This window comes from Chiloscyllium plagiosum, chromosome 14 (genome assembly GCF_004010195.1).
Source record: "Chiloscyllium plagiosum isolate BGI_BamShark_2017 chromosome 14, ASM401019v2, whole genome shotgun sequence".
NCBI classification, from domain to species: Eukaryota; Metazoa; Chordata; class Chondrichthyes; order Orectolobiformes; family Hemiscylliidae; genus Chiloscyllium; species Chiloscyllium plagiosum.
This window is the reverse complement of record NC_057723.1, coordinates 49442041-49466127: the sequence shown is the minus strand read 5'-3', so window position 1 is coordinate 49466127 and position 24087 is coordinate 49442041. Positions and strand designations below refer to the sequence as shown.

General features: G+C 37.8%; 1 protein-coding gene across 9 annotated transcripts in view; it reads right to left on the bottom strand.

The window, feature by feature from the left end:
- Positions 1–24087, bottom strand: part of arhgef37 (Rho guanine nucleotide exchange factor (GEF) 37) — a 231892-nt gene that overhangs the window by 53007 nt on the left and 154798 nt on the right. For all 9 annotated transcript variants that reach the window (XM_043703767.1, XM_043703768.1, XM_043703769.1 and 6 more), the window contains 2 exons: positions 8632–8831; positions 6532–6662 (listed from right to left, as the gene is read on the bottom strand). In XM_043703767.1, the coding sequence (XP_043559702.1) occupies positions 6532–6662; positions 8632–8831 (331 nt within the window). The remainder of the gene's footprint in view (positions 1–6531; positions 6663–8631; positions 8832–24087) is intronic.

The following is a 24087-nucleotide window of genomic DNA, read 5'->3' as shown; positions in this document are numbered from 1 at the left end:
TAGGTTTATTTGAAAGTACGAGCTTTCAGAGTGCTGCTCCTTCGTCAGGTAGCTACCTGATGAAAGAGCAGCACTCCAAAGTTTGTACTTTTAAAAAAACCTGCTGGACTATAACCTGGTGTTGTATGATTTTTAACTTTAATTTTGTGGATCAAGTTCCAATTAAGTCAATGAGACCTGACTGTAATCTTTACACAAGATCTGTGAAAGAAATCCATTGTGGATCCCCTATTTGTCTGGACCACACAGGGAAATCTTCATTGCTGGCTCCAATCCTTTACTACTCCAGTCTTCTCTCTCTCTATCTCCCAACTGCGTTGACCTAAAGACACACTTATCTATTTGACATTCTTAGCTGATTGCCAAAAAGGTTTCTTTAAGTATCCAGCTGAAGCCTGCTTCGATCCAAAATATAATTGACATTTGTACATGTAGATTTCAGAGTGGGTTCATGGAAAAATGCCAGGCCATAGGAATTGAGGATGGGAAGTTAATAAACCTTGATTTTCATTTTGTGGACCACTGAATAGTTTGGTCTCTGCCTGGACACTAGTTTAATGGCTCCCATTGGGTCTGAGTATTAGGCCTTTATTTTGTCTTTTTTAAAATTATTTATAGTTTTTTTTTCTCATAGTCTCTAACATTATCTCCCTTCTCCACCTCATGTTGACAGTATAGTCTTTGGTGAAATTATCCTTTTTGCCCTTCCAGCAAACTGCATTCACATTGTGATGAAAGGTGAGTGATTTATGTAGGCAATATCTAATTTTTTAAAGTTTCAACCAAGAGAATATGGATATTGGTGTATTTGTGTGAAAAATATTTTAAAATTAACTGGGTCAGTCCTTCTGAAACCATAATTGTAAATTATTTTAATACAGTTTTATTGGTTTTATATTTCAGATAACAGGTTACTGCAAAGCCTCCAGAAGCATTAACGGAAGTTTGTTTATACTGTGCAGTGTTATGATAGGAGAGAAAAAAAAAACACTAATCCATTCACTTTAGCAGAACCTATGATCTTTTTTGTTAAACGTAATCCAAAAGCTTTTGGATTCAGTTCGGAGACCTGACTGGGTTCAGATGCAGGTATAGTCTCTCTGACAAAAAGACATTGTTCACAACTCTTAAAGAAATAAAGTATCTCAGTGAAAGAGTTCAGTTTGTGAAACTTCCAAACTAGTACTGTTTGGTGAGCAATCTGTATTGGTTATTTAAACATTGGGAAAATCTCAAGTTATGGTTGTGCGACAATTCCAGGAAAAAGACTTCACAAGTCACAGGCCAGGAACTTAGAAAAAGCAGTTAAGTCAGACCTTCAGATTGGACCGGGAACAAAATCTTCTCTGGATTTTTTATAACTTTGAAGAGATGAAACTTGGGAGTAGATGGGATTTTGTTTTGATTAGTTACTTGGTTTGGTTTAGTTTATTTCAATTTTGTGCAATAAACTGCAGTTGTTTTGTTAAAACCAAATCTGCAGCCTTGTGTATCATATTTGGATTTTCAAAAAAATTATCAAGCCATATTTCATTCTGGGATTTGACTATGATCATAACCTATTTCTGCATAACATTTGTGTTCTATATTACACATTACATGAAGGATTTGGTGGAATTAAAGAAGGTGCAAAAATGATGTGCACAGATGATGCGGGAAAAAGGAAGGCTCAGCAAAGAAGTATTTTTTTCTCTAGAAAGCGGAAAGCTGATGTTGAGCTGATAGTGATCTTTAAATGTGATTGTGTAAGCATTGAAAAGTTTGGTCTCCTTGTGATAGAGATCAAACCAGGAGTCATTACTATAACACTCACTGGTAAATTCAAAAGAAAATTATGGGGGGGATTTATTAAATATTCAATTCACAAGGAGTAGGTGAGATGAATATCATTGATGCATTTAAGGGCAAAGTGAATAAGGACGTAATGACAAAAATAATGAAAAGTTTTCCTTTTTCCTGATAGAATTTGATGAGAAGGTGAGGAAAGGAGTCAGCCTCCAGGTAAACTAATGAAGATTGAGCTTGATGCTCTACTCCCAAGAAGTACTTGAGAGTGAGGTACTGGAAAAGCACAGCAGGTTGGGTGGCATCTGAGGAGCAGGAGAATCAATGCTTTGGGCATAAGCCCTTCAGCAGGAATGAAGCTTGTGGGCTGGGGGGGGGGGGGGGGGGGGGGAGAGATAAATCCACATTGATCTCGTGTGGCTGCAGGGTCCCAAGATGGAAGATGAGACATTCTTTTTCTAGGCTTTGGGTGGTTAGGGTTTGGCGATGGAGGAGGCCCAGGACTTGCTTGTCCTTGGTGGAGTGGGAGTGGGAGTTAAAATATTTGGCCATGGAGCAGTGGGGTTGGTTGGTGTGGGTGTCCTGGGTGTTCTCTGAAACAGTCCGTAAATTGGCGTCCTGTCTCCCTGATGTAGAGAAGGCCACATCGGGTGCAACGGACACAGAAGATAACATGCAGGAAATTCCTGTCAGATGTGGAAGAATCCTTAGAGGCTTTGGATGGAGGTGAGAGTGGAGGTGTGGGTGCAGGTTTTGCTCTTGTTGCATTGGCAGGGGAAGGTGCCGGGAGTGGGGTGTGGGATGGTGGTGGTGGTGGTGGGATTGGGGTGGGGGGGTGAGGGGGTTGGACCTGACAAGTGAGTCGCAGAGGGGATGGTCTCTCTGAAATGCAGATAGTAGTGGGGAGGGAAATATTGCAATGCGAGTCAAACTCATTATTCCGGCAGTGAGTAGGATGAAGTTGAGGCCTTTGCTGAGGACTGATTGTTCATCCTCAGAAAGGGGGAGGTCTGGGAGAATGGTAAAAACATGGCAGGGCTGGGAGCTCTCCCAAGAGGGACTGTAAAATTATTTTGTCATCACAAGTTAAAATCTGTGAGAGTATGGTGATAGCCCAGAAAGCCTACGCTGTGCCCTACAAGAGTACCCAAATATCAAATGCTGATGAGATTCACAGGATAGGAAATCCGATGCCAAATGCATTGAAATTGGTCCAGGTTAGCACTGAGTGCAAAGCATGAGTGCTTTATCAAAATGATTTTGAAAGTGACCTTCCTTGTCAGTAAAAGACACTGTCTAGTGCATTTAATTGTTTCTTTTCCACCTCTAATGAAAGTGTTGCCCGTCCATTGGCAGCTAGATAAGAGGAATGTTTTCAAAATTAATCAATGTAGTTATGTGTCTGGTATACACCAATTTCACCATGTTTAAATAAAGCAAGTTTAATATGAATTAATTACCATATGCTGCAGGATTCACTTGACAAAGAACTGCTTAGAATCAAATATCATTTTATTTATTTCTACTTGCAAAAATTCTAAAACATAATTAACTAGGTTGTATATGTGAGAATCTTAATTGGGATAAGAACATAAGAACACAATGCGACACAAAATCTCATTGTTACAATCAAAGGTTGATTTCAAAATTTAATGGGATAAATCAACAGTAAAGGTTTAAGAATTGATCGAAAGCATGTCAATGTCAATGTATTTATCTTAACCATACTTTTCTTTTTAATTTTCCCATGCATGAACTTGGAGATTAAGGCATTGTCTACTGTACTGTTCTGTACTGAAAATTTATTCTGGAATGCTGTTTTTTCATAGTCCCATTCTAATTAAAATGATAAGTGTGGTGTTTTCTCAGATGACCACTCTTGGTACTTTGTAATGTTTGCTACTTCTGCTGGTATGCATTACTGGGTAAAGGTTGTTTTGAAGTAGTTTGCTGCCACTAACCCTCATTTATCTTGGCTTTGAGTTTGGGATTTTGTATGAGTAACCGAAGAGCACTACTGCACAGTATCAACTGAAGAGGAAAAAACAAAAAACACTGCAGATGCTGGAAATCCGAAACAAAACAGAAATTGCTGGAAAAGTTCTGTGGACAGAAATCAGAGTTAATGTTTCAGCTCCAGTTACCCTTCTTCAGAACTCTTCTCTGTTGAAGTAAGTATTTACTTCATTGTAGTATCCTGAATTTCTAAATTGGACAATCGTTTCTAATTGGAAGAGGTGGTCTTTTACTTGCAGTGGCCTAGATGCTTACAGTAGGCAGTTTCCTCTTCTTGACCATTTTCTGGATCTGTGTACATTTCTTTGGCTCTCATGGAATCATATGAGTTATCTCCCTTGAACTGCTTCTCAAGTTAGATGTCTGCACTTGCCATTCTAATTGTTTAACTGGTGAAGTAAACTTCCTCAAATTCTCAGTCAGGTCATTGAAAGATTGCTGCTTACTCAACGCTAGCTGTGTTACTAACACTGACTTTTCTGTTTTGAACAAAGAGGACTGAATATTCCCACTAGTCCCATGAGGACTGTGACTTGCCCACCTTTGCAATGTTAAACAGCTCTCTTATGTCAACATAAGTAATCTGATTTGGCTGCTTTCTTCTGGACATTTACTCTCTTGCAAGTCGTTGAGCTCCTCCAATTCCTCCTATGAAGCGCAGGTCAGCATATGTAAACATGTTCAAAATTAAGACTAGTTTAGTGTGAAAAATGTTCCCATTATAAACTTTCTTATGTGCATTGCATTATAATGGTGTAGCTATTTCAGCTACACCATACAGTCTTATCTTTGTAGGGTGTCGCTTCTGCCATCATGACTGTTCTGACAAGACAATGATGCTTATTCCTGTATCAAGCACATAATCAAGATGATGTTCCATAATGTAAACAATATCTGCCTTATGTGGAATATAAGGATTCCCTTTCGAATGTCTCAGGATTGTTTTTCTCTGAATGGAGGAACCAGATTAAGTGTAGTTATCTTTCTCAATTTGTGGGGAGTAGACCTCTATGTATTACTTCTGCACATCGTCTGGAAGTGAGCTAAAGTGTTGCAAATGTACCATTGTGATAACTGGGCATTGTGCTTTGTTGTCCCATAGAGAGGACAATAATTTTTATCAATAAGTGTTTGACTCGTTCTCTGTGTAAGCTTATCATGTGCCTCTTAAGAGTGTCCATATCCCTTTAGGTTAATATACTCTTTCTGCCATGAAGTGGTGCTTTCCTCTGACTTCTGCAACAAGCTTAGCCAGAAAATCTATCTCCTAAGTTAAATCTTCTTTGCTTTATTAGAAAACTAACAAGGTTCCACCAAGAATGCCAACAACAATTCTGTCTCTAATGAATTCTAATTACAAAGCACCATATTCATTATTTCACTAATCACTAGAGGTAATTCATGAAATCGTTTATGGATTCTCCTGGAAGCTGAAGTCTTCTGTTAAATCTTGCTTGTTCAAATCTTGCCTATTTGTTCTTATATTGAAGTAATTACCAAAAGCTATTAGGATATTTTCAAAAGTATTTGGACTCTCTTTGTTATTTATCTGTTAATAACATCATCTACAATCAGAACTACTGAATATATCACTTGAAAAGCCACAACTTGTAGCAACTGCTTAAGTGGGTTTTGACTGCTGAGAACAGACAGACCATTCCTGAGCTAGTGGAGATTTGATCACTTCTCTGTATCTCGTGTCTCACCCAAGCTGTTCAATTACCCAAGAACAAATCTCACAGGTTTTGGTAGGCAAAAAGGCCTGTGTTAATGATAACTGCTCACTAGTTCATACATCAATCATGCTCCATCTCAACGCAGAGCCCTTTGCATCCAGTTTGTCTGCAACCTAAATTTTAATGACTGCTTGTTCAAGCAGCTGCTTATGCAATGTTTTCCATGAATGTCAGGTTGCATGCTTTGCAAAACAACAATCTTTGCAAAACACTTCTAAAAACAGTTCTTTTTCATTTCAGTCCATAAGTTTAAAAGGCAAAACCATTAAAAGCCACACTCTTTATCATGGGAAGGACTATCAAGAAAGGTATCTAAATGTTTGGGGCCTCATAAATACATAAAACCAGAGGGTGGAAACCACTGCTGAAAGAGTACTCATTGTCATCCTCTATTGTGTTGAAAATCATGGGAACAAAAGATGGCCATGACCATACCTGGAGTGGGCGGCATAAGTATTATGGCCTGTAAGAGAGGCAGCTACAATACTAACTAATATATGACTTCTAGAGGGCAAAATTACACAAACATGTACAGGATACAGACCTGTGGGGTCCATAACCTCTGAAAACCCTAATCCACGAAACTCGGTGAAACTGACTCTGAGCTAAAAAAAATTATTTAGCCCAAAGTTTTTTTTAGAAAAAAAAGTTTCTTCTTTTACCATCACTTCTGAGTCCCCTTTTAATTTGAGTGAATCATATTATAATTTGCTCGCCTTAATTTTTACCCTACTTCACAAATATCACTGTATTTTTCTTAGAAGGACTAAAAACCTGAAATCTATAGATGGCAAACTAGGCCGCATTCATATTATTATGCACCATCCAAATAACTCCAATTTCTTTGAGTTTAGATTGACACTTGGGATGTGCGGCATATTCACAGTAATTACAGTATTGCCAACAGCCAACACAATGGTTTTAATTGTAGAACACAAAGGAAACTTGTATTTTTTTCTCATAAAGGCAATTAACATCAGAGCAAAGAACTTACTTTTGGAAGGATTCCTGTTTCATGTTTAATAGCTTGGCTGAGCCTGGATGCCTTCTTTGCAATGGAATGCTTGTTTATTCTGCCTATTGTATCCCTTAATGAAAGATTTTCTTGTTTGCTGTATTTCATTACTATTGAAATTGAAAGAAATATTATAACATTAAAATGAAATGATATCTGGTACTTGCATCTGACTGGTCTAAATTCTAATAGATAATGCATATTTGTTGATAGAACTACTATCGGACTGTTACGGAAAGTTGTCAGATCTAGGTCTTTGCCAATGTCATTCTATTACACTCTGTCCTTTTCTATTGTACCAGATCTTCCTTATTGATACATCAGGTAGATTTCATAGTAATTCTGAACTTCACACGGTAGATTTGTTAAAGTTTCAGAAGCAACTTTCTTATCCATTCACAAAGTTCATGAACAGTTCATGCTTTCTTCAGTTTCTCTCCTGCTTGTCCCAACCATTTCGTCCCTTACCTGAATCAACTAATTAACTCTCCTTACTTAGTAACTGCTCACTTTCTGCCTAACTACAAAACTGTTTTATTACTTTAACCCTAGAGAACACATCTTTGTGCCTTGGTTTCTCTTCTTTTTACCTCCTGCCTCAGTTCTAACCATGCTTGCTCCTTTAAGATCCATCACTGTGCATTTCATGATCCACTTTTTCACTTTTTCTTCATTCCCTGTGCCCATTCCTTCAATCTGACTTCTGCGTGACCTGTGGATCAACGTCACTCGAGTCAAAATCACCCAGTCATTTTCTTTTTGCCGACAGTGACTGTATTTTGATTTTCTTCTTCCTGATCCTTGCTTCAGCTCAGTGATTTCAAAATTGCTATCGGTGTTTGTGAAATCCTCTAAGTCCTTACTACGTCCCTTGAGAAGAGACTTGGTAAGATTTCACAGATGATGCTGTTTGCTAAAACGAAACCTCATAAAACTGAAGGCAAATTATTGACCTTGAGATGTTTTAAAATTCCTTCAAGGATGCGTGTGTCACTAACTAGGCTAGCATTTTTTTGCCTAATCCTAATTTTACAGAGGGCAGTTAAGAGTCAACCACATTTCTGTGGGTCTGGAGTCAAATGTAGCCTGCACTGGGTGAGAATGGCAGATTTCCTTCCTTAAATAACATTTGTGAACATGATGGGCTTCTAATAATAATCAGCAATGTTTGCATGGTTACCATTAGGCCAGATGCATTCTTACAACAATCAATAATGATTACATGGTTGTCATTTGGCTAGTTTTTACTTTATTGCGTTTTTTAAAAATTGAAATCAAATTTCATTATTTGATATGGTGTGATTTGACCCCATATACCCAGAACATTATCCTGTCACTGAATTACTAGTCTTAAAATTCCCACTATGTCAGCATTTTCCAATTATACCTTTGACATCTCTCTCATTTCTCCCAACCTCTTTTTGGTAAGTAATTAACTTTTTGTGGAGTACTTTGAGATAGTTCACCTAATTAAACAGCTAGGCAAGTATAAGCAGTTATTATTAAAAGCTGCATGCACCTAGCCCACAAGATGACAACAATATTGACAACAACAATAAAAGATTCACACATAGCTTTACTCTACCTATGATAAAAGATAAACGAGCATGTGGTCACTTTCAGAGGTGAAATATACAAGCTGTAAAAGCATAAGATAATTCTTACCTTGATATTGTCCTCATTGTCACTGCTGAAACGTTATGGTATCTGCCACATCAGCCAGTATGTGGCACAGAGTAAGGGCTATTTGTGCTAGCTCACTGCCACTAATCAGGCTTTATCTATAATGTGTTTAGGGCCTATCTAATTTTTGGCAGTAGAAGATAGGACATTGACTGTATGACAGCAATAAGAATATTTCAAATTACTTGTCATGAAAAGTTACCTTTTCTTCTATAAAATGCTATGATTGTACATAATAATCTGTGGAGTTGTACAGAATATAGCTGTGTTCCACAAAGGCTAGTATAGAATTAAACTGCCTTAATCCAAAGACTGTATGTGACCATCACATTGCACGGACCTAATCCAAGTTTAACATTAAACACTTTCAGGCTATTACCTGAGAACAGCACTTACCTACTTCCTTTAGTCTCTTGTATTCATTGATATTATAATTTACTTCTTGCATCGCCACTGTAGCTTTTTCTAGTGCAGTGTAACCTTCATCAGATGGTGCTGTATTTTCCAGTATAGTTTTTAAAAGTAATGGATATTTACCAATCCGCTGAACGGGTGTCACTAAGAAGAAAGTCAATGTAATGGCCCCCGTGTGAGATCTTTTGGAAAAAGTCAAAAAAGGAATTTCATATCAGCTCTTTCTTTACTGGTGCTCCAATATCATATCCAGTTATAACGTGGCATTTCATGCTATGACCCTACTGCTCTTACTTATGAGATTATGCAAGATAACCTCTCAACTTATATCAATTTATGTTGATAAAAAATCTAATTTACGTTTTGAGTGTGGTTCCAGCATGCAACAGGGTTTTAATATTTAACAAAGACAGAAATTGCTAGAAAAACTCAGCAGGTTTGGCAGCATTTGTAAACTTCTTCTCTGTTTCTGATTTCTAGAAATTGCATTTCTTTGGCATTTTTGTGATAATATTTACTCCAGACAACTTAGTCCGTAACTACACAATAAGACTCAAATGAGTCAAAACCATCACAAATTTGAAAATACATATTTGATGTACCTTGCTATTTCTGATTTGTGCTGCTGGTGCTGTTCCACCTATACAGAAAAAATACTTATCTCCACCACTGCCAAGCACTCTAATCCTGTGTCTCTGCAGTTGGTATTATCATTATAATGTTACTCTTAAACATTTATTTATTTTGCATGTCTGAAAATATGAAAGTACTTAAGATATAAACATTATCAAAGGCTGAGTTAAGTAACACAGTGCTTCCTCATGATGTATACAAGTGTGTTTGGTCAAAACTAAATGGAGAGACATTGTTGGATTTCTGCAGTACAGTTTGGAATCTCAAGGCTTCCCAAAACAGTAGTTACAAAGTGCATTGATGCACCTATGGAGGCAACTAAAACAACCTAACAACATCTTAATACAAAAATAATATATTTAATATTACAGCTCATGCCCTGACACTTCTGAACATTCCATGGTCACCTTACCATAAGGCGCTTTAATGAAGCAAGGCTGAATTTTGAGGCACTTTCATCACCATGTGTTTCATTACCATGTGTTTCATTCTGTCCTTGAGCTATTACCTTCTACTTTATAACTGTTTACTATGAAACATCTTGAAAATAGAAATAGTGACACTGACTGAAATTGTGGCTGGCAGACTTCAATGATAGTATAGAATCTAAATCTCCTCTAACCTCTTCCATCCTACCACCATTAAATTACAGATTTATCCAGGCTAGAAGTCAGTTTCAAAAGATGCAGTGCAAGACTGAAGTCAGATAATTATTCGATCATCAGTCGTATTCAAATAAAGGATTATTACATTTTCAAGGAGAATTGAAAATTGTAAACTAAAGGTTCATTTAATTTTTAGTGTTTTTTGAAGAAGTTTGTGATCTAGATTGAAAAATAATGCTGTTATATTTAATAATTTGAATTTTTTATGTAGTATCACTAATGATACTCCCTTAAATGTATGCAGGTCTGAAATAAAATTGGCGTATCCTGACCTAATGGCCATGCAGCAACAGACAAGCACGATAGAAGGCAGTTCTTAGTAGGGAAAAGTTTATGTTATGCTCCACCTCACTGTTTCTTTGAAATGTGAACTGGAGACATGACTTCATTGGCAGTAAATTATACTGTTAGAAATTACAACTTTTGTAAAGATAGGTATTGCACACATTGGTGGTGCTGATAAAAGCACAGCAGGTCAGGCAGCATCCGAGCAGCAAGATTTTGGGTATAACCCTTCATCAGGACTGGGCGGTTGCAGTCGGAGAGAGACTCACTGAGAACTTTGTAGAGGGAGGAGAAAATCTCTTCAGAGTGGGCATCCTTGGAAGAGGCTTTGCAGTATGGTTTGAAGTAACTAGGAGATAGTGAGGACTGCAAATGCTGGAGAGTCAAAGCCGATAAATTCCAGTGTTGGAAAAAACACACACATGTCAGGCAGCATCTGAGGAGCAGGACAGTTGACATTTCAGACTTAGTCCATCATCAGGGTTGGTGAAGGGTTATGCCCTCTTGCTCCTCGGATGCTGCCTGACCTGCTGTACTTTTCCAGTGTCACACTTTATCAACTTTAAGACTCTACAGCATCAACAATCGTCACTATCTCCTACACTTTGGTGGTACAAGAGAGAACAATCAGAAGCATACATTCAGAACTCAGCCAAGTGGTTTAGCAAGGTTAAAAATCCTACCTATTCTTGATTGCACTGGTAGAACATGACCCTCCAGATCTACACTCAATGATGTTACCTCATTTATATATTTGCAAATGAGAAAAGTACATGATTCCGAAGCATTGTAATAAACTCGAAAAATCAGAGCTCCCTGAACAGGTTAGGATAAAAGGCTCTCTGTGACATCATGATGAGAAAGTTTGACTTTTCAGTAAGTGCTCAGAAAACATACAGCTGTCTAACTGTTACAAAAGCAATATCCAAAGTGAATCACAGCCTATTTTAACATCCTACCTGAAAGAAGGGATACACGATACACCACAAAGTGGTGTAAAATGGGCTGCCAATTTGCTATTAACTAGTTTACACTGCCACCAGTCAAATTTCATAGCAACTGTCATTCACATATGGAGCAGGTGAAATGCTAGAATTGGCCTAACTATTTCTAGGTTAAGGAAGTGGAGAATCAGTCAGAGCCTCTGCTTCTGATAGTTGTCCTTGCCAGAAAGAAAATATTTACAGTCGGTAGGTGATGACAGGATTAGAATAATTTTAATGTTACCTATGTTTAAACAGCCCGTTAATGTTCAATGAGTAAACTCTTATATGAGGAAGGGTCAACTGAGCAATCTGCCCTCCAGGATGTTATTACACTAAATTAGGGCCCATGGAATTGTAGTAATACATTAATATTGATTGGGAATTGTTAAGTGGAGAAAAACAGGAACAAAACAATAATAATAACAATTCGTATTTATATAGCATGTGTAATTTAATTATCAGACAAAAATACAAATTACAGCACTGCGGATGCTGAAAGTCTGAAATAAAAACAGAAAGTGCTAGAGAAACTCATTTTGAATGACCTTTTTTATTGAGGATAGAATGTTGAAGAATTGCTAGCAGAGCACTGGAATAGTTAAATCCAATAGTGCAAAAGTAGGAAAGAATGGGTCATTTTGGATTTAGCAGGCTGTAACTATTGGTCACTACAAAAAACTACTGGTTGGGTCTACAGCAATTAGTTGTGAGGGAATTCTTTACAATGTACCCAAATGTGCTTATGATGCAAAATTACTTGAGAAACTAAACTGTGAGGCAGATGCAGGAGACTTCAGAGATATAGGCTGGTAAAATGATTGGACAAGAGCAAGGCATATGTAACATCAAGAATTCTATAGTTATTTATAATGGTAAGAAAAGAAGAAAAGCAAAAGATTCTTTAAATGTCACTGAAAATAGAGGCATGTTGCCAAACACTTTCATCTTGCACCCATCAGGAAAAACCCAAGAATGTCAAATTTCAAATGGTCACACAGGAGAAAAGAGTGCTGATTGGCTGCCAAGTCACCTCTAATTAGCGTGGATGTTGCCCTGGAGAAAACGAGAGTGAACTATAGGCACTCCAAGCTTCTGGGTAATTCAAAGAAGGCACAGTTTGAACATATTCCTTTCTCTTGCATGAATGGCTTCTTACGTATGAATGTATGTCACTTCCAGCATGCATAAACAATGTTACAAACTGAATTGATTATTTTAGATCAGTTGTGAGCATGCATATTAATCACGTGGGATTATTGAACAAATGTTGCCCAATCACAGCAGAATACCTAGTAGGAGACAATTTAGTTTGGGTCTTGCAAATGGTTTAGTACTTTGTACTTTGACTATTATAAACAATGAATGGAACATGCTGTTTGATTCAATCAGCCAAGTCCTGGGACAACATTCTCCCCATGTCTGCATGGGTTTCCTCCGGGTGCTCCAGTTTTCTCCCACAATCCAAAAATGTGCAGGTTAGGTGAACTGGTTATGCTAATTTGCCCATAGTGTTCAGGGATGTGTTACCTAAGTACATTCGTCAGGGATAAATGCAGAGTAATTGGGTAGAGGAATGGGTCTGTGTGGGTTGCTCTTTGTCGGGTCAGTGTGGACTAGTTGGGCCGAAGGGCCTGTTTCCACACTGTAGGGATTCTATGATTCTATATGGTTTGCATAGCTGGCATTGCATCAGCATTGAAATTCATACAGAACATTGCTCAACTTTGTGACAGGCATGGAGTCATGACACCATCTTGTTAGTGAAAGGTACCACTTAAATAGGCACTACTTTTTTAAATGGGAAGAAATGGGAAAACAATATTCAGAGGCATGTCTTTGCAGGTGGATTACGTAACATTAAAATGCAGTTAACCTGCAGAAATCAATTAAGGAAAACATTAGCCTTTATTATAAAGGGAGTGGAGTAAAAAAGTATTTGTGTAATCATGTACGGTGTTGGTGAGACATCACCTGGAGTACTGTATATATTTGTTTGAAGATAAGATATAGTTCTCCAGGAGGTGTGCATCTCTGATCACTGGACTGATTTCTGGGATTAAGGAATTGTCTTATGAGGAATGTATAGGCTTATATTTCCTACAGTTCACAAGAATAAAAGGTGATCTAATTGAAACATAAAGTCTTAAACAGGTTGACAGGGAAGGATAAACACTGGAAGGATATTTTGTTTAACAAAGGAATCTAGAAATGCAGAAGAAGTGTCACTCGTGAGAGGAGGAACATGTTCAATCAAAGCTTGTAAATCTTTGAAATTCTCCTACCCACGAGAACTACGGGTGCTTAGTCATTGATGTATTCAGGACAAAGGTTGATGAATTGTTGGACGCTAATGGAAGGAAACAATATGGGAATAGTGTTGGAATGTGGAGTTGAGGTAAATCACCCATGATCTTATTGATTGGTGGACAGACTAATAAGATCAAATGGCCTACTGAACTCCTACTTCTTATGTTCTTAAGTGTTGAAAGGCTGACACCATCCTCGGGGTTAGATTTCAGCATAAGTTGGTACTCTCAAGAGTAGAAAGAAAATAAATCTGTAAACAAAAGGGTAATTTTTACTAATTTTCACAAAAAGCATGGATCTTTTGTGTGACATTTGAAATGTTGACAGTAAAAGCAGTAACACCATTAGCTTTACCTCCCTACTAGTTTATACCATGGTACAATGAAAGTAAAATCACAGAGAGCTATGTGAAATATTTCCTACTGTAGTGATTGTAATGAGATCAGCCAGGTAAACTTCACAGAATGTGAGTCCCCCGACTGGCACTGTTAATTTGGTCCAATCCAGACAGGTAAAAACAAGAGTATCAGACATCCTGGCAATCTGCAAGCTGGCCTTGAGGGAGTTGGGTCAGTGTCAAGGACTCTCAATGTTTAAGTAAAGGGTGACTCGATGATGGGATAGTGGTATCTGTAGTATTTCACCAATTGTCTGTAAAATCAGTGGTGTGTTTGTGCCAATACTTGAATAAGGCTACTTAAAAGATGATGAGAAAAACAAACTAGGAAGATGTTAGTTATGCCTTATTATAGCTAATTTTTAAATAGTCCTGTTTACAAAACTCTTAATTTTTACTTAATTACATAATTTTTCATTAGATCTGTGGTTTTACCTCAATATTTCACATTGACATGTCATGACTCCTGTGTGCCACAAAATTGAAACATTCTGGAAATCAACTGCCCGTGACAACTTTCTCTTTGTACGTGACTACCTGCTCCTGATGGTTATGGCTTTCTGTCAGCTTTTTGCCTTTGCTCCAGAAATCATTTTATCTTTACACCAATCTCCCCATGATTCCCAGCTCTCACTCCCGCTGTTCTTCCCACTGCTCTCCACCTCATGTAACAATTCTCTCAGGAAAGTTTAATAATTACATACTGAATTTCTAGTGACATTGACCTTCAATGGATGTAGCACTAACATCAATTCCCTAGCTATTTCTCAGCTGAATAATATCACAAAACCAAAAGGAACTACAGCAGGTGGCATGTGGAGGCAGGGTGGGGGGGCGGGTGGTGATGGTCACTTTATTTAAGATAGAAATTTGTTGTGAATGGGCAAACAGCATGCCCCTGAGCCAGAAGTAACAAACACAGCTCAACATTGCTCCACGGCACACCAAAACATCAATCTAACACCTAAAGCATGTGACAGCTGTCCATGCACCAAACACACAGCACGCTTATTCAACTAAGTGGCCATTTTGGAAAATTAGTGGGGGCTAATCCTCAGTCCAGTCAAGAGGAGGAAGGGGCACTGTTTCTCAGGACACATCAGTACCATCAATCAGAAGCACAGGGCACACTGAGCCGAATGGTATGGCCATGAGCTGTTTATGCAGTTTAGCGTGAGAGGGGACAGTAGACTACCATTGGAGAAGCAGGGTATAGGTGGTGATCACCACTATAGTATTCTCAGAGTCAGAGTAAAACAGCAGGGTATCATTAAAGTGTAATGTCAGGGTTCCGGGTGACAGTTGGAGATTAAGTTCAATTTGGTGTATCTCCACTTGAGGGTATGGGTGGGAATGGGCCGTCGAGGGAAAGCAAAGTAAATAGGGACATAGAGGTTCTGGAAAGTATCTGGTGATGAGCTGGAGTCTGGGGCCAACGGTGTCCAAAATTAGCTGCATTCCCTGCTATCACTTGTGGCTCTGTAAATGCAAATTGCAAGCTAGAAAAAGACTTGGGACACTGCACAGGGTCAGCTTGATGAATGAAAACAAGGGATCCACATCCATTGGGCATAAGAAATTAAAGGGGCAAAAATATGAAGTAGGTTTTTGCAAACTCCAGCTACATGTCACTTGAATAAGTTATTCACTTATTTGTAGTTTATACAGAGTGAACGTGCTTAGGTGTCAATACTGGCCAATAGCAGACTGCATTATACAATTTTCATTTCAGCGACGTAGCAGTTAACAGCAAAGATTTAAAAAGAGGTGAACGTTGTCCAAAAATGTTCTATCATCCATGGAACTTCCAAAGGTGCTGAGGTACAAGAGAAACATTACTGCATTATATGTTATATAAGTATGACGATGCACTGTACTGAATTCATTCCAAGTTTCATGGTTGTTTGGTTCCAGAATTAGAAGATGGGAGTGCAACAGGTACTCCCTTTCGAATGTAATGTACAGCACCTTCAACAAGTTGGAACATCTGGTGCAACCAGGGCCATGGTGGAGCAGAAGATAGGATCCCTCATGATCTGGTTGCACAGCTTGAAGTAGTCTGGGGTGACCTCTAATACAGTCTGGACAGAGATGCTGCACCATCCTGGCATGCTATGCTCTGCATAACTGGAACAGGCAAAGAGATATTGCAATTGACGCTGAAGAACCGAGAGAATAGGAATAATCTTCAGAGGAAGATGAGAAAGATGACATTGAGCTGTAGGAAGCTCTCTTTGTGAATGTCAAAGCTGAGCTGCAAGGGCAGAACCTGATTGATATCCAATTCCAGCTGATGAGAGCTGGGTGCAGCAGACTATGATGGAAAGTCAAATAGTTGTTGGTCATGATGCTAGCATTTGGTTTGCTGTGGGGGTGAACTGCAGTCTCTACGCATTTGGTCTGCATTCCCTTTTGCTGGCTGCCAATTAGTACTCATACCTGTATTTGTCCAATTACTTGCCTCTGTATTATGCTCTCTAACTGGACAATGACAAGTTGCGAGTCTCTAGTGGGCACTGGGGGCAGAGTAGCAGTGACTTAGACAGAGTGGTTATATATGGTGTCACTAAAGACAAACAAATTGTGTATGATGTGGTGGGGAGATGGAAAAGTGAAATTGCCTGTGTCTTTAATTAAGTGGATCAAGGTAATTAGGGAGCACTTTAAGATCTGTTTTCTGACGTCTTCATATTTTCATGGGAATAAAAGATAATTAGGAGCTTCATAAAGCTTAACCAGCAGCAATGTGGCAGGAACAGAGACAACAGCATTGAAACATTTTTCTATTACATGCAAAACGTGAAACGGTTTGGATTTAAAAAGTCCTGGGCAGTAGTATAATTTTAATGATCCATTTTTCCCTCCTCTACCTCGTGTTCTAGATCCACTTTATTCCTGGCAACTTTGAGAATGAAGGTTTGCTCATTTTTTTAAAGATCATGTAGGGATGGAAGCCATGGCTGTCTTTTCAGTGAGAGATGGTGAGTATTGGTAATCTCATTGGAATAGTAACCCACAGGCAAGGGTTGAAATCCATGAATTCAAATCCCACCAAGGCACGAGATGGTATTTAAATTCAATTGATAAAACCTGGAATTAGTCTCAGTAATGATGACCATGAAATTCTCATCAATTGTTCTTAAAAAAACTACCTGGTTCACTCATGTCCACAAATCTGTTAACCTCACCGAGTTTGCCCTTAATGACTCTCGAACTGCAGCGATGTTGTTGACTCTTAACTGTCTTTTGAAATGGCCTAGCAAGCCACTCAGTCACTCAAGAACAGTTAGGAATAGGCAACAACTGCTAGTCTTGTTAGTGTTGGCCCCATGAATGAATAATGAAAAAAATTGTTGTCCATTTTAGAACCTGATTCCAATGGGAAAACGTATGCTCAACATCTACTCATTGGAATGACCAATAACAATTTGCCCAAGAAATTATCTGCAGTAAAAATCAAAAAATGAAATGAGGCAAAAGAGAACAGTTAAAACTGTGTGAACAAGCACAGCATGAAAATTCTGTGATCCTCTCAATTGTCTGGCTAATTTATAATTTAAAAAATCATTGCTTTTGAAGTAGTGTTTTTACTGAAAAACTGGCATTATTTTAAGTGACTGTGTTTCATTGAACAACTTCTTCTGTTTAATTGATAGCCATCACCTTTAAAAGTTTTGCCCATATAAGATCATTCATTCCCACCTCCTCACCTATCGCAATTCAAACTTGTAGGGAATTTGACTGTATTACAGCCAGGCAGAGAAGATCTGCAAGTGTTGGTTATACATATTAATACAGATCCAGAAAATAGGAAATCTACCATATAATGTAGTTGCTGTGGGCACTACAACAATGTCATGTTGTTGGTATTGCAGCTTATTCAACAAAATTGTATCCGAGTCCTTAAAGCTGCAAAGTGGCCAGGCCTAATGTTTGCCTCATTTAAATAGAAACAGAATGAATTGAACTAAAACATATGCATATTTTTTAACATTCCAAATAAAGGTAGACATATTGACAACTACCGTAAAAAAATTTCAATCTCCGAAAATGTTAACAGCATGAGCACCTCAGTCAAACTGTTATTTTTCAAAGCAATCATCTTACATAAGTCTCTTAGCCTGCCTAGGTTGGGATGTACATATGATAGATTTTCACTATTACATATCTTTTACAGTTACAACAAAATGTCATTACATTTTTGTGATACTCATTAGAGTGGCTAATCGAATGCAATGTAGATCTCATTATTAAAATACCGAACGCATGACTTCATAATTCAGGCACTGTTAGGTTATTTACATGCGGTATCACTGTAGTGTCCTGCTTTACCATTTAAATTGGCATTGTCAGGTTTTAACATTTTCAATGAAATATTAAAATACTAATTCGTTATTTATTCATAACATTTTTTAATTTTAATGGTAAATATTTAAGCTGGTCAATTCATCACCATTAATTAACATGACAATATTTGCAGATTACTTTTTAAGGCACATCGACTAGGAAAGTTTTGTATAAAGTACCTATTTACTAATATACTTGGAAGCACTGAAGCTCCAGAGTTCTTCGAACATACAATAATTAACAATTCAAGCAACAAAGTCCATATTCAAGGAAGGAAACGACTGTAGTACAAATAGAGACTATAGTCTGCAAAACAAAAAAGAAATTTTGCATGGATGTTGGAAATCTGAAAAGAAGACAAATACTTAACAGATCAGACAGCATTTGTGGAGACAAATGCAGGTTCAAAAATGTTTGAGGTCTGTGAGCTTTTTCAAAACAGCTCACACCTGAAGATGTCTGGAAGCAAAGATCTTCAACTCCAGGTAAAAATCCAAAAGCTTGGAATAGTGTGTGTTGTGATGAAAGCAGACAGACGTCTTGGTTTGGTTAACTGGGTCCATGTAATATAAATAGTTGACGGGAATTAAAATTTGAAGTTGGCGATAGTAAATAGTGAGCAATTCTGCATAATTCGCAAGAAGAAATAAGGAGTACAACTTGTAGGACTGAAAAAAATATTTGTTGACTTCATTTCAGGAAGATAGAAATACATTCAATTTACACTTGTATTCAAAAATATTGTGTGCCAGCTTAAAATATTTTACAAATGATGTTAATATCCTATGGAGTAATGACTTTACCTAAATATTGAAATATAGTTATCTATTATACTGGACATACTGAGACAAGTTTAATTAAGAGGTTAAAGTTCAACATTTCCGTTTGCATAAAACTAATGAAAACACCAAAGGTACAGGTATGTGGAAGCCCCAAAGGCAAGGAGGAAGTGGAGGCCAAGGATCACCAGTATGCAAGAAAAAAAAACTGGGGAATGATAAGGAAAACAGCGAGCATGGTAAGGAAAAGAACAAAACTAGGTTAGGAAAGGACATTGGTCTACCTGGGTGATGGAGTTCAAAGATTTGCTTCAAAGCACCACCCAATGGTCACCAGGTGCAACTGTATTAGACAGAATTGAATCAGATCTACTCCACAGACACAGGTCATTGAGCAAAGCTCAGAAATGTAAGAAAAACAGAACATTAGAAATAGGAACAGGAGTAACATATTCACCCTCTTAAGCCTGCCTCACCATTCCATAAGAGCATTTCTGAAATACAGCCACCACTCCTCATTCATGACAGCTCAACATAGCCTTCAATTCTTTGTTATTTCAGAAGTCTATCTACACCCTCAGTAAATACTTTCAGTGATCTTGCCTCCACAACTTACTGCGATGGAGAAATCCAGACATTTACAATCCTCTTCGAGAGGAACTTCCTTCACACCTCAGTTTTAAATAAGCGTCCCTTTATTCTGTAACTCTGTCCCATAGTTGGAGGTCTCCCTGTTAGTGGAAGCATCTTCTCAACATCTCCCCTGCCAAGCTTCTTCAGAATTTTCTATGCTTCAAAAAGATCACCCCCATTCTTCTAAACTCTAATGAATAAAGGCTTAACCCTTTAAACCATTTTTGACAAGTCAACCAATTTATCCCAGGAATCAGTCTGGCAAATCTTCTTGGAACTGCCTCTAATATCAATATAACAATTCTTAAATATGGGGACCAAATGGTACAGAGTATTCTTGTTGCGGCCTCACCAACACCTGTACAGTTGTAACATGACTTCCCTATTTTTAAACTCCAACACCCGAGCAATAGAGGCTAAAATTCAATTTGCCTTGCTGCACTTTTTGTGTTTCCTGCACAAGAATACCCAGATCCTTCTGTGCGGCTTTTTTACTTGGAGTTTCCCTCTATTTAAATAACTATCTGCTTTTTGATTCTTCCTACCAAAATGCATGGTCTTACACTTTCCTACATTATAATCCATCTATCAAATTTTCTCCCACTCACTCAATCTACCTATATCCCCTTGCATATTCCTTATGTCCTCATCACAGCACATCCTCCCATCTATTTTCTGTTGTCAGCAAGTTTGGATGCATTACACTCTGCCCCACTTTTACCTCACTAATTGAGAGAATAAATAATTGAGAATGTAGGATGTAACATTGTTTACATCTTTCCAACCTGAGAAAGGTGCAGTAATCCCAACTTTGATTTAATTTCACCTTCATCTTGTGTGTTAAGCAATCCTCAATGCGCGCTGATACATGACTGCAATACCATAAGCTCCTATCTTGAGCCCTCTCTCAATATAAATACACTCCTTCTGCCACTTCCTCTTTATTAACACTGCTTGCTATGTCCTTAAAGATATCTAGTACATTTGTCAAACATGATTTCCCTTTTACAAAATAACTTTTTGAAATGCCCTGCTATTTCTCCTTAATGATTAAAACTAGCAATTTCCCTTATTGGCGGAGAGTTTTGTGTTTTCTGTCTCTCTGCCTTCTTGAACAAGGGAACCACAAAAGTAGTTTCACAATCTTCCAGAACCTTCCCAGTGAGTTTTGGAATATTTCAACTAATGCCTCCCAAATAACTAATGCCAGTTCCTTTAAAACCCTCGCATGCAGGCCATCATATGCTGGCAACTTATCTGAATTCTGTCCTATTATTTTGTCAAATGCTTTGTCCCTCATGCTAGAGACTAGTGTAAGATAAAGTAATTCTTCCAAATCTGCAAGGGTTCATTCCTGAGAACCTCCACAAAGAATGAAATTCGTTAGCGTGGAACCTGTTTAAACATGGGTTAAAAACAGATTAAAAATATTGCAGATGTGTGATTTTCACCTGCAGATATTGATTTTTGTTATTAGTTATTTTTTGCCTTGGATTGTTGATTTGTGAATTCGCGGATAAAGAGGATGTACTGAATTTCCTCCCATTAGCACTTTGGTTATCTGATATCTTTGGGATGTTTATGTTGTCCTTCACAATGAAAACAAATGCAAAATGTTGGTTTAATCTAGCTGTCATTTCCCAATTCCTTATTATCAAATCACATCTTCCGAGGGTTCCACATTCTAGCTGCTTTCTTTCTATATAACGTAGAAGCTCTTGCTGTCTGTTTGTATATTTCTTGCCAATTTTCTTTTGTAAACAAGTTCTTTCTTTTCATTCAGTTTTTAGTCATCTGCTACTGGTTCCTAAAAAAAAAATCCAAATCCTCTGGCCTACTTTTAGTTTTATCATTTAGTTTTTTTAAATTTTGAACTCTCCTTAATCATCTTCCTTAACCAAGGCTGGTTCAACCTTCTCATTGAGTTCTTTTTGACTGAATCACATGTGGAGTACTATGTACAGTACTGGTCACTGTACTTACGGAAGGATGTTATTGTATTGAAAGCAGTTCACTGAAGGATTACTAGACTAATACCTGGAGTGAGTGGGTTGCTTCACAGGGAAATAGCTAAGCCTGTATCCTCTGGAAATTAGCAGCATCAGCGGTAACTTAATCGAAACACACAACTCTGAAGAGACTTGACTAAGCACACATTAAAAGTATGTTTCCTTTTATGGGAGAATCTAGAACTAGGGGTCAAAGTTGAAAATAAAGGGTGCTCATTTAAACAATGGAAGAGGAAACCTTATTTTCTCTCAACGGGTTGTGAGTCTTTGGAATTCCCTTCCCAAAAAAGAGTGAATGCTAAAACCATTTTTTTATGACAGAGGTAGACAGATTCTTGGTTGCCAAGAAGATGAAAGATTATCGGGAATATGTAGGGAATATAGAGTTGAGGTTAAGATTAGATCAGCCATGATTTTATTGAATGGTGGAGCAGACTCAAAGGGCTGACTGACCTACTCTTGTTCCTTGTTTGTCCATCTCCTCCAGGCCACGTGTCATCCTGATTTGGAAATGTATCTTCATTCCTTCACTGCGTCAAAACCTTGGAACTCTCTTCCTAACAGAACTGCAAGCATGCATACACCTCATTGACTGAAGCAGTTCAAGAACACAGCTCACCAATGCTTTATCAAGGGAAATTAGGCATGGGCAATAAATACCAGCATAGTTAATGATACCCACATTCGTGAACAAATGTGTAAAAATTGATTCAGGGAATTAAAGCCTAACAGAAAGCCAAAAAGAAATAGGCAGGTAAAACATCTTCCTTTCTGACAATTATTCAGGTCTGAATACGTATGAAAGTGATATATCATCTGGGGAGAGTGCAGTATCAACTGTAAAATCATGGCAGGCATAAAGATGACTGGAAGAGCAATAGATTCAATAGTGATTGGGAAACAGATGGATGTTTCTGAGGCTGCAAATATGAATCTATATTTGTTTTTGCCTCTGTGGTGCCAGGGTCAAGATTACATTTAATGCTGCAGTGCATACTGAAAGGGAGGATCAACAATCAGTTGTCATGTTTCACCAATGACACAGGTAGAAAGACGGATTTGATCCTGTGGTCAGAATTTAGTGAGTTAAGATTTAGGGAATAAAGAAATTCCTGAAATAAACCTCAAAAATATTAATCACTGAATTATACTCAGGCCCACGTGCACTGAACATAGAAATAGGAGAACAGAGCTGATGAATGGATGGCTGAAGAGATAGTCCAAGAGTGAGAGCTTAGATTCCTGGGAGATTGGGATCAGTTCAGGGGGACATTGTACCTGTACAGGCTGGATAGGTCAGGACTTGCAGGTCATTGTTGGGGAGGGTTTAAACTCACTTGGTGGAGATGTGGGAACCAGGAGTTACAAAGGGATATCAAGGCGTGAAGAATATTGTGAAGAATATAGATCATCCTAGAGTAGGAAATACTAAGATATTGGGTGAGTTCAGCATAATAGAGAAAATAATGAAGTCTAAGTTATGGTTATTGTGCATGCATTTGAATGCATTGAGTTTAGTAAATAAAATTGGTGAGTTGCAGAAACAGATAGCCATTCCTTGTTCTAATAAGCAACCTTTCTCAAGAATGAATTAAATAATCCGGATACAAGTTGTTTGGATAAGTTAGGAAAGGAGGGGGAGACTATTGATTAGAGAGAACATTGCAGTATTTGAGAGAGAGGATGTCCAGAGGACTTAAGGACAGAATCCAAATGACTAGAACTAAAGGTCAAAAATGGTACAATTACACTGTTTAATGTAATCCATAAACAATCACGATGCAGAAGTATAAATCTGCAAAAAAAATTATAGATAAGTGCTAAAATTCTAAACTAGTTATAATAGAGGACTTTAATGATCAACATAGACTTGCTCAGGTGTTTTTAGGAAAGTTTTTCCACTGTTTTATGTGTTCAGTACAAACAAACAAGCAGGTTTTGCTGAATGTGATTCTTGGAAATGAGGTGGGTCAAGTGGCAATAGACTAAGATGTAGGCAACAGTGATCATTATATAATAAGATGCAGGTTCACGATGGAAAAGGACACAAGGCAATGCGGAATAAGAATAATTAACTGGGGAAAAATGAACTTCAATGGGTTTTGGAAAGGAGCCATACCAGACTGTGCACCATTAACACTGTTTTTCTTTCCATTGTTGATGCTAGATCTGTTGCGTTTCTCCATCACTTTGTTTTTATTTCAGATTTCCAGCATCTGCAATATTTTGCTTTTATTCAATGGGCTAAATGGATCTGGCTCAGAGATAATCAAAGATTAGTAGTCAAAATTGTAACTGAACAATGGACTGCTATTAAAGAAATAATTCAAAGAGAATCAAGGTATCATGCCAAAAAACGGGAAAGGAAGGAAAAGTAAATCCAGTGCTCACAGGATG